Source organism: Salvelinus sp. IW2-2015, linkage group LG5, assembly GCF_002910315.2.
Source record: "Salvelinus sp. IW2-2015 linkage group LG5, ASM291031v2, whole genome shotgun sequence".
In the NCBI taxonomy this organism is placed as follows: Eukaryota; Metazoa; Chordata; class Actinopteri; order Salmoniformes; family Salmonidae; genus Salvelinus; species Salvelinus sp. IW2-2015.
In genome coordinates, this window is record NC_036844.1 from 4,112,205 (window position 1) to 4,123,696 (window position 11,492).

Here is an 11,492-nt window from a genome sequence, read left to right on the forward strand (position 1 = left end):
TACCAGGAAATTATATGATACTTAACCTTTCATTTTGGGATTAAGGTTACAACAAATGGCATGGGACATATCAACATTAATCTACTTCTGAGGTCTAAAGAATATCCTTTTAACATGTATTGTGATTGTGGCTATTTACCTCAGTCCAGTCTCGAGAGCCCACAGTGCAGAACCTGATGTTGTATTTCAGCGTTACATAGGTTACATGGATAGGGTGCTTCCAACTCACTAAGAGAGTCCTGGAAAAGTTATTCTCMGAAATAATATTGACATCTGATGGGGGATTCGTTTTCACTGCAAAACAGGACAAACCATTAAACTATATGGCGGAGGTGATAGTCATTGTAACCTCAAGGGCAATCAGAAAATACATTTCACTCCACCTACCCAAATCAGCAGCAAAAATATCCAGAATGTCAGATCGAACCTTCCCCAACTTGTTTTCAACTTCTACCCATATAGCAAGTTCCATGAAGCTTGGAAAGGTATCGAAGTCGATGTATCCACAGCTTCTGTGAGCTTTGCTGCTCTTATTTGAACCACTGAATAAACACAACAATGACGATCAGAAATCAGTAATTAACAAATCGCATACACTGTCTAAGAACCTTGATATTTAGGGGTTCTCAGAACTGAAGCCAGGTTTTCCATTCACCGATTTGAAAAATAATGTTTGTATCCACCATGTATCTAACCTTATGTATGACACTCACATTAGACTGCCAAACAAGGTATAAGTCGTTTTCAGCATCTCGTCTCTTGTCCCAGGCTGCCATGTGCACGTCACGTTGGAGGAAATCTTTCGGCCAAACTGGACAGCCATGCAGGACAGGTTCACAGGCTTCTCAGGGGGATCTGACCAATAAACAAACAGCTGCCATTATTTCATGTGAGAGAAACATACCAACGGCTATGTACCTACTGCACTGAGCAGGATGGGGTCAAAATTCATTTCGAWTCAGGAAGTCAGTTGAAATTCACTTCCTCAATTGAAAACTGAATTGAACCCAAACCTGACAGTGAGAAAGCTTTAGGGTCATTRAGTGTGAACATGAAAGACCGGAAAATTGTTAAAGACTCCAGCCACAGACTGTTCTCTCTGCTTCCACATGGCAAGTGGTACCAGAGCATCAAATCAAATGTATATACAGTGGGGAGAACAAGTATTTGATACACTGCTGATTTTGCAGGTTMTCCTACTTACAAAGCATGTAGAGGTCTGTAATTTTTATCATAGGTACACTTCAACTGTGAGAGACGGAATCTAAAACAAAAATCCAGAAAATCACATTGTATTGGATCTTTATAGTAATGGTGAGGAGTTAGCATTTTATGTGGCATGACAATAAGGATTTCGATCACCGTACCTACAGTAAGGCAATTGCCGTGGCTCCTGCTACAGATCCTGTTAAGTGATTGTCTTTACGAAGCGCCGTGCTTGCTCTACATCATTATTTACTGCACTCGCTTTTTAACTCGGTTACCTTATAGCGGAATACGAGCACTGTCCCACACTCAATCAAACAGACTCCACGCAACCTCTCCAAAATGGCTAAAACAGACGAGCGTGTAAGGACATCAGCGGATTACAATTGTAGAGCCTGCACAAGGCTGGGATGGGCTACAGGACAATTAGGAACCAGCATGCTTGGTGAGAAGGCAACAACTGTTGGCCACAATTATTAGAAATGGAAGAAGTTCAAGCATGACGGTCCAATTCACCCTCGGTCTGGGGCTCTCATGAAAATCTCACCTTGCTGTGGAATTCAATGATCAATTGTGAGGAAGGTGAGGGGATCAGCCGCAGAACTACACGGCAGGATCTGGTAAATGTCCTGAAGAGAGCTGGACCACAGTCTCAAAGAAAAATCCATTAGTAACGACACTATCGCCGTCATGGATTAAAATCCTGCAGCGCACGGCAGGTCCCCCCTGCTCAAGCCAGCCGCATGTCCAGGCCCGTCTGAAGTTTGCCAATGACCATCTGGATGATCACGAGGAGGAATGGCGAGAAGGTCATGTGGTCTGATGAGACAAAAATTAGAGCTTTTTGGTCTAAACTCCACTCGCCGTGTTTGGAGAAGAAGAAGGATGAGTAAACAACCCCAAGAACACCATCCCAAACCGTTACCAGCCATGAGGTGGAAACATCATTCTTTGGGATCTTTCTGCAAGGGGACGGACGACCTGCAGTCCGTTATTTGAGGGGAGGATGGAGATGGGCGCTATGTCTTGAGAGATCTTGTGGCCAATCAACCTCCTTCCTCACTAGAGAGCATTGAGATGAGGTCTGTGGCTGGGTCTTCCAGCATGACAACGACCGCAAATTCACACAGGCCAGGTGAACTATAAGGATTGTGGCTTCTTGTAAGAAGCATCTTTCATAGGTCTCTGGAGGTGTTTGCCTAGCCGCATGTCTCCAGGACTCTGAAGTCCAATAGAAATCTTTGGAGTAGAGCTGATTAAGTCCATTTGCCCAGCGCAGGCTCCGAAACCTGAAGGCATCTGTGGATGAAGGTCTGTATGGAGGAGAGGCCCAGACAATCTGCCTGCAGTGGTTGTGTCAACACCCTGGTCATTAAAACTGATCAGGTAATGTCAAATGATTCTGTAATTAGCAAACTAAGAGGGTTTCTGTCCAACATTTTAAAGGTCTCTGCGGTTTTCTGTACTGTATCCGAATAAACTCTATGTCATGCAATCAAAGATGGCAGAATTAATCTGACTTCTTTGCAGAGGGAATCATACGATGTGAGTTTTCTGGCATTGTTGTGTTTGTTAGAGTTCCGTCTCGCCTGCAGTTGGAAGTAGTACCCTATAGATGATTCGCCTCTTACTCATTGTTTGTTGATGTTGGAAAACCTGCAAATCGTCAGTGTATCAAATAACTTGTTCTCGCCACTGTAATAAATGCCCTTCTGTTACATCAGCACGCAGAAGTTCATATAGTGCTTATACTAGAATATTCTGAGCCTAAACCACGATATACAGCAAGCAATGCAGATGTAGAAGCACAGTGGCTAGGAAAAACTCATTTGAAAGGCGGCGGCCGGAAGAAAGCGGGCCGGTCTCTCTTCTGGCTGTGCCGGGTGGAGATATAAGAGTGCATGGCCATTAGTACAGTTTTCTTCAAGATGTTGCAAATGTTCCATAGATAACCAGCAGGGGGAAAATAATATAATCACAGTGGTTGTAGAGGGTGCATAAGGTAGCTCACAAAATTGTCAGCTGGTGATTGTTAAGCAATAACTGCCGTCTCATGGTAAATTGATCATTAATTAACAAAAAACATTTAGCCATTTCCTAGCTTTCACACAAAGCACACAACAGCCACTGATGCAGACCTTTGGAGACATCTTATATTTGAAGTCTATAAATCCATGTAATATGCCTACACCTTCACAATAAATCCATTATTTATTTTAGACAGGTCTAAAGAACCATGATATGAAGAAAATGTAATCTATTTTCAGAAGAACAGAATAGCATACTCCGAGTTGTCCTTATGGTCTCCGGGTGGCGCAGTGGGTCTATGGGCACTGCATTTCTTTGCAGCAATTTCGACCATGAAGGCTGATTCAACAGTCTCCTCTGAACAGTTCTATGTTAAGATGTGTCTGTTACTTGACACTCTATGAAGCATTATTTGGGCTGCAAATTCTGAGGCTGGTAAATCTAATGAACTTATCCTTTGCAGCAGAGATTTGGGTCTTCCATTCCTGTCWGGGTCCTCATGAGAGCCCGTTTCATCATAGCGCTTGATGTTTMTTGCAGCTGCACTTGAATAAACTTTCAAAGGGCTTGAAATGTTCCCACATTGACTTCCCTTCATGTCTTAAAGTAATGATGGACTGTCGTTTCTCTTTGCATAMTTGAGCTGTTCTGGCCATAATATGGTATTTTACCAAATAGGGCTATCTTCTGTATACCACCCCTACCTTGTCACAACACAACGGATTGGCTCAAACGCATTAAGAAGGAAAGAAATTCCACAAATGAACTTAACCAGGCACACCTGTTAATTGAAATGCATTCCAGGTGACTACTTCATGAAGCTGGTTGAGAGAATGTCAAGTGTGCAAATATGTCAAAGCAAAGGGTGGCTACTTTGAAGAATCTCAAATATAAAATATATTTTTTATTTAACACTTTTTTGGTTACTACATTATTCTGTGTGTTATTTCATAGTTTTGAAGTCTTCAATATTATTCTACAATGTAGAAAATAGTAAAAATGAAGAAAAACCCTTGAATGAGTAGGTGTGTCCAAACTTTTGACTGGTACTGTGTGCACACACACACGCACACAAAAGTATGTGGACACCTGCTCGTCGAATATCTAATTGAAAAATCATGGGCATTAATATAGAGTTGGTGCCCCTTTGCTGCTATAAGAGCCTCCACTCTTCTGTGAAGGCTTTTCACTAAACGTTGGAACATTGCTGCGGGGACTTGCTTCCATTCAGCCACAAGAGCATTAGTGAGGTCGTGCACTGATGATGGGCGACTAGGCCTGGCTCGTAGTTGGCGTTCCAATTCAGCTGAAATAGTTGATTCCACTCAGTTTAATGTCCACATACTTTTGTAGTGTATGTTTATTATTTTTGTTGCCTAAATCGCTTACYTTTTTGAGAAATAGGTAAAATTTCTATACGTTCCTATAACTCTAATTCCCTTGGAATGAGCCGATCAAAAACAAAACTCATCTCCAAAACTGCAAAAGGCACAGTCAAAATAAATTGTGAGCCAGGGTTACACACTGGCTAAACAAAACTTAGACTGACCACCCTTGAAAGACAAATCAGCAAGCAAGTTGTCCTTAGCACGGCCATGTCTGATTCCATGGGGAAACTCCCACAATATGAGACTCCAGCAAAGGAGTCAGTCTTTTGCAGGAAAATGAGAGGGTTTTGATAGAAGTGCTGAATTGCCAGTTCCAAAGTGAGCGTCTCTTCTTCGATAGTCGAGTATTTTTTTTTATATGTTGCCAATTTCTTTTAAAAGTATTCCACAGGGTGCTCGACAGTGTTATTGTCTTTCTGTAGGAGGGTAACCCAAACGGAAGATATAGGAAAACAAACCGTCAGGAGTGACAAAAGCAGACAAATCTTTGACGCGCTCAGTTAGAGGGATCTGCCAATTTCTCTTCAGCAGATAGAACTTGCTAACATACTTAGCCGCGCCAACACGGTCCATACAATTGTCGACCCTGGCCAAAGGGTACAAGTCCGATGGCATTAGATTTGTGAAAATCAGAACAAAACCGTAGAGACCCATCCACCTTAGGTACTAATATACAGGGCGAACTCCACGGGCTGTTGCCATGTTTTGCAATGTCGTTCTCAAGCATGAACTCTACCTCACTGCAGACTTTCTCTCTTTTCAGGGTTCACTCGATAGGCATGTTCTTTGATTGMGGCAAAGTCCCCAACGTCAATGTCATGCTCTAGTACAATTGTCTGAGTTGGCTCATCTGAGAATAAACCCTGATGTTCTAAAAGTAGTGCAACAATGATGCCTTCTTCCTCTGGAGACAAGTCTTCTAGAATCTCTGAGTTACTCAACCTTCCAACAGGCACAGGGTGTATTGGGCTTTCCTAATGCTATTGAGGAAGTCTAGAGTCAAGGGTGACAGCAGTGGCTGTAGGAAGAACATCACTACCGGTTTCCATCGACTTCTCTGCCCGATCGTAGCGGGTGAAGTATGGTTTCAACATGTTGACATGACACAGCCAGMATTTTTTCCTGCGCYCCGGTGTGGCGATGATGTAATCCAGATAATAAAAAATACAAAAATACAATGGGGTAAAGGCTTGAAAAGGAAGCTTGAAACGTTAAAACCCAGAAAGAGCAACAAAYCCAGGACTTGGTCACCCACCTCGAAAATGCAGTTTCAGGTCTTCCGGTCAAACCAAACTTTAATTTGCGCCTTCTCCAGATTCTCACTGGTGTGGTGCAATCTGTATCGAAAAGCACTGACGAGCGCCAACAGTTTGTTTTTGTGTTTAAGGTGTTGCCTGCAACAACCTCTCTCTCAGCAAGCTCAAAAGGACTCTGAATGATGTCCAAACCAGCGCACTTTCGGACTAAACCCGAGAGATTCCTGAACACCTCCATGTGCAAACAGCACAAGAGGAACCCTTCATCTCAGTCTCTCAAACTCAAAGCGTAAACTCTCAACATAGAAGTCTGATGAAATCTCTCAAGAGCACCTTGAGACTCTGGGTGGAGGCCAGAGGGGCAGTGGTGTACACCCAACTGTTGTAGCACAAGCTGGAAGACCTTTGACATGAACTTTGAACCTGTCTGATTGATCCACTACGTGGAAGTCAACACATTTGAAAATATTTCACCAGGGCTTAACAATACTGGGAGCTGTGATTTTCCTCAGTGAAATGGCCTCAGGGAAATTAGTTGAGCGCACGAATGATGGTTAAAGAAACTGGTTCACACTCTTTACGTTTGAAAAAAAAAGACCAACACAACTAGAGGTCGACGATTATGATTTTTCAACGCCGGAAACCAATTATGGGAGGACCAAAAAAAGCCGACACGATTAATCGGACGATTTATATTATACCTTCTTTTTGTGTAATAATGAAAACTACAACAATACTGAATGAACAATGAATACTTTTATTTTTACTTAGTATAATACATCAATAAATCTACTTATTCTCAAATAAATATGAAACATGATGTTAAATTTGGTTTAAATAATGCAAAAAACAGTGTTGAGAAAAGAAAGTAAAAAATGCTAATATGTCATGTAAAAAGCTAAACACACATGGGGTTCATAAGTTTCCTGATTTTCCGAAGCCACGAGAGAAAACATAGATGAAAGACTAGTAGGATTCCTTAATTAACATGAGTCTCAATATTCCAAAGTACTATCATTAGGGGTTGAAGAATCTTTAGCGTTGTAAGTTTATTATAGAAGCTCGATTTTTATACTCCCCCTCTCAGTCTTCTGTCTTTCTATCAGCTTTGCACTGGATATTGATGGATCGGTTGCTCACCACGGATCCGGTGTATTTTGAGGTACTGCCGCCTAGATTAGTATTGGATGCCTTGGAACTAATCCTCGGGAGTTGATAGGGTCTTGGACGCTCAATGATAACAGGGCGCAATGCTTGAAGCATTGCGACAGTATAGCGGCTGGCTAAATCAGCAGGCTAAAATGTTGCTGCTATCGTTGTAGATGTTGAATGGGCTTTTACGGCCTGCGGGCTCGCTTCCGGACCGCTCGCAGGCTCTTCGGACGTCGGCTGCGTCTATTCAAATCATAGCTTAATTATTAGAGTAACTACTTAGCAAAGTACGCAGCCTTCGGACTCGATTAGAGGCATGGTCGAGGGATTTCTGGAAGTTCTCGAAACAAACTTATTCTATGCGTGAAATAGCGCGAACCGGATGCGTATTGTACTCTCTAGAACGGGTGGGCCCATCATCAAGTCTAAAGATATTGGTGTCTACTTGCACAACGTTCAAGTGTCTGTCCGATAATTCATGGGTTAAAATTTCTGGGAAGAATTAGTTCGGGCTAACTGGAGCCAGGTCGGCCAAAACTGTTCAGCACTATGACCCTAGACTCTGCGTGGAATGAACGCACGAGAAGGTGAACACAATATTCCCTAGTTTGAAACATATGGGGCTAAGATATAATTTCTTATTAAAAGGACGTAAACACTATTTGGCCGAGGTTTTAAAAATAATATATACCGATGGATGCTGTGTCATTCATCTTATAGAAATAGCTGTTGTTTTTGTTTATTCGGTTGGGATGTGGAACCTCCCAATCTAGGGGTGCCATAGAGCAGTGCTTTGTCATCGCTCAGCGGCTGACGCGTTGGTACGAAGCTCACATGTTGGCTTAATCAGGCATGTTGCGCATGTAACGTATAACTTCATTAATACGTATCCGCAAAAACATTGCCATAAACTCACGTAATGCTAAAAGCACCCATTAGCGCTAATCACGGCCGACGGACCGCGGAGATATCTAGGAGGACCAGGGACCCACAAAGGCACGATGCTCTGCCTACAATCGCACTACTGGTGCGCCACATGTGAGGGAAGAGGCATAGGTTAGCCAGATGCTTCTGTGGTATTATTTCACGCGTCTCTGGCGGTAAAAGCACTCCAACAGGGTCTTGTCTCTCGCGGGCATAACAGAGCACCGGGTCACGGCCATGTTAGGTGGGGATTCGCGTGGGGACCGATCCACGGGGTTCTGCTCGACGTGGGTCTCTGAGGTGGCAACCCCAGTCGTAACCAAGAGATCCAAGCCGAAGCGGATTGTGCTAAGAGTGGCAGGGAACAGGAGTGTGTGCAAGACGTTGTAGAATTGTGCTTTTTTTGTCCCGTGAGGGGCCTAACAAATGGTGGTGAGCTAGTTTGTGCCTAACTGTGTGCTCTAGCTTCTTCTTCGCCGCGAAGTGGTGACAAGTAGTGGCGAGAATCCTGCGGCGGCCTAGCTGCAAGGCTAAACGGGGCTTATAGTCTGCACTTGAATAGAGGATCAGAAGATTAGTGGCTCAGGGATTACGGAGGGCGGGCATCCGGCGGTCTTGTGTTGGGTCCCGATAGAGACGCGTTCCGATGCTGGTAAAATTTGGGTGCTATCTATTTGGACCGAGTAAAGTTATTGTTGGACCAGGGCTGGCGATCATCCATGGTCGCATGAAGCTGATTGTTCATAGTGCTTTCAGACAAGGGGTTAGGAGCTATCTAGCGCCGCGGGCAAACAAATGGCTTCATTCCACTGGACCTTATTAATGCTTGGAATTCACTTGGCTAATAGCTTGAATGCCTGCTTGACTGGGGTGTAATTACATGATATTGACGGCTGCGTGGGTCCCAGGTGTCTTATACTGTGGGTTAATAAGTTGGCTATTTAACTATTGCTTTGATACAGATGCTAAAACCTGGGTACCATCCCGTTTTGGGTATTATCCAATTGTGTGTTTTCGATCAGAAGTCTGGCGTTGGGTTGGAAAGGAGTTACGGTGGGCTCCCAAAAGGATGACAACAGCTCAACTTGTGGAGGTTCTTACTGTGCTAATTATTTTAATCTCTCTCAGTGATTGGAGGTCCTTTGTGGTAGTTTTAAGTTGCCAGGGACCCTTGGTGCCTAGAATGAATCAAGTCTGCGTCGTTCGTTAATCGCTCAAGCAAGGTGAATATTTGGTTTTACCGGCATGATTATGTGGAAGCTTGGGTGCTTCATAACGCTCGACCTCTGTTAATATTTCGTCATGGGCTGACAGAAAGTGGCCTCTGCACCTTCGAATCAGATGGTTAGTTAATCACCTTTACCACTTTGTTTTGTTTTTAGCTAAGTGCTTGTGGGCCTAGATACATCTACTTGGAAAAAAGTGTGTGGCGAGCTCATAGCCGGGAGCACGCACTTCCACACTACCTCTGGACCCCCAATCAAAAGAGAAATCAACCTGCACATCATGTTCAAACCTGGAATATTTTGAATTAACCATGAGAAATATGCTCTAGTCCCAGGAGTTGATGGCCGAAGTTAATCTAATAATAATGGGCCACGTATAAATTTCACATCATAGGCCACTTGTCTGTATTTGGTGGGAAAGTATAATTGCATTGTGGTACTCAGGCTCTAACTTACGAACGTTTGACATCCCCAGGTTTCAACAATTTAAAGGCAATGCTACAATACTAAATTGGTCAAATATCAATGTTATGTTTATATGCCCTACTTTCGTGCCGACTGGGTTGAAGTGATTGAAAGATCTAAAAGCTGAATAAAGTCCTTCTCTTCCTATATTATTCTGAACTAATTTTTCAGCATTCTTCTTAAATAAGTGGTGGATTTGTCCTAGCATACTACGTTTGACTTAAGACGTTCAGGCTAACGGTGCAATTTTATATAACTAGGCAATAAATGTCAGGAATTGTGGAATAAAACTGAGTTTAAAATGTATTTATGGCTTAAGGTGTTATGTACACTTCCGACTTCATAATCTGAATCAAATGAAACTGTAAAACATACATGATTTCTATTTTCATGACCCATTTGGAAATGCCTTATCACCAATGGTATCTTTTAACAAGCCATCGCTACCCCGCTTAAACGTGAAATCGTACTCTCTCCCTTGCTTCATAATTAATATTCTGACACAAAGTAATCTTTCTGAGAGCACGCTTGACGTTATCAGCTAGGTACCAGTGGCAATGGGTGTTAAGCGTTATGTTGTCGGCGAGCTCTGTGTTTAGTTATTCTTAGTGCTAGGTGCTTATATTACTGCAGCTATTGTTTTGGTTTTGTGCAGATGGGGAGGCCCGGTAGTTCACCTCTGCTTCCCCCACAACGTACTCTGATTAACACGATCCCGATCCTTTGGTCGCAGGTTCCATCAACATGCTCTTATACAGAACGCACAAGTTGTGCTCCTGCCCGCGTGTTGTGAACGTAAGTGTTTTACCTGCAGCTACGTTTATGGGGGGCGACCCCCACCCATTTTATTACGGTCGGTTGCGTGTCAGGGTTAGAGGACAAGCAACTTCAAATCAGAGTTCTCTAACTGCGCTCACTCTTATTTTAATGGATTATGCAAAGCGAATAGTATATGGATGCGGTTCGTATACAGTGGAAGGCAGTTGTTGGGAACAGTATACGGAAAGGGATAGGATCTTGCATGGTGGGAACTGTAACCCCTGTTTTGTTAGTGGAGATACATAGTATAAAAATGTACGGACGTTAAAAAAACTCTTCTTCCTATTGGAGGAAAATGGCTGTTGCAAAATGTATTTGCTGGTGTTTATATCCAGCTATTGTTCCAGAGATTCTTTATTTTCTTATCAATTAGTTTAACCAATTACAAAACACCCCAAAGCCCCCGTCTTCCGTCCTCGTTGTAATATCTTATCTTAATCCATTCCTCACCTATTTCGCCACTTGACCACGGTGCCGGTCAGAAAAACCAAGGGGCACAACCTCGACACAAAAACAACAAAAACAAAGAGGTTCCCAGACCCAATAAAACAAAATACCTTCGAATGCTATTCCGTCTCTTTTTATTCTATAACTTTCATTTACCGCTTATTATCTTTACTCCCCACCAGAATTGCGTGGGCCCTCTGCCTCCGGGCTGGTCCACTACATTGGCACTCCCAGATGCTTCACCGGGCGTGTCGACCTATTCATCTCATCTTATATCTTACCGGTTTTCCCTGTCTGCCATAGAAGTTTGGATTGCTCGCAGATATATCTATTCTTATCTTCTCCAGCGGATCCCTCTTAGTTAAAAATTCTGCTCACTTTATTCAGTCTTTATTTCCATGTTTGCGCGTTGGTACCCCTTAACAGGAGTCGTTTGTCCCGGGCCACGCTCTCGGCGACCCGTTTTTGAGAAGCCTGTTAGCCGACCTCTTTCCTCTACTCTCTTGCTAATTCTTTGCGTTGAGGTGTGGAAGGTTAAGCTGAACCATATCCTCCCGGCCCTGCATGTGGGATGTCTTCTA

At 43.2% G+C, this 11,492-nt stretch overlaps 1 protein-coding gene across 1 annotated transcript in view; it reads right to left on the bottom strand.

Moving 5' to 3' along the window:
* The window catches only part of LOC111963817 (interleukin-6 receptor subunit beta), a 71,871-nt gene that overhangs the window by 44,912 nt on the left and 15,467 nt on the right, over positions 1-11,492 (bottom strand). The window contains exons 4-6 of the mRNA XM_023987358.2: positions 714-855; positions 388-542; positions 140-294 (exon numbers count right to left, since the gene is read on the bottom strand). Coding sequence (XP_023843126.1) covers positions 140-294; positions 388-542; positions 714-855 — 452 coding nt within the window. The remainder of the gene's footprint in view (positions 1-139; positions 295-387; positions 543-713; positions 856-11,492) is intronic.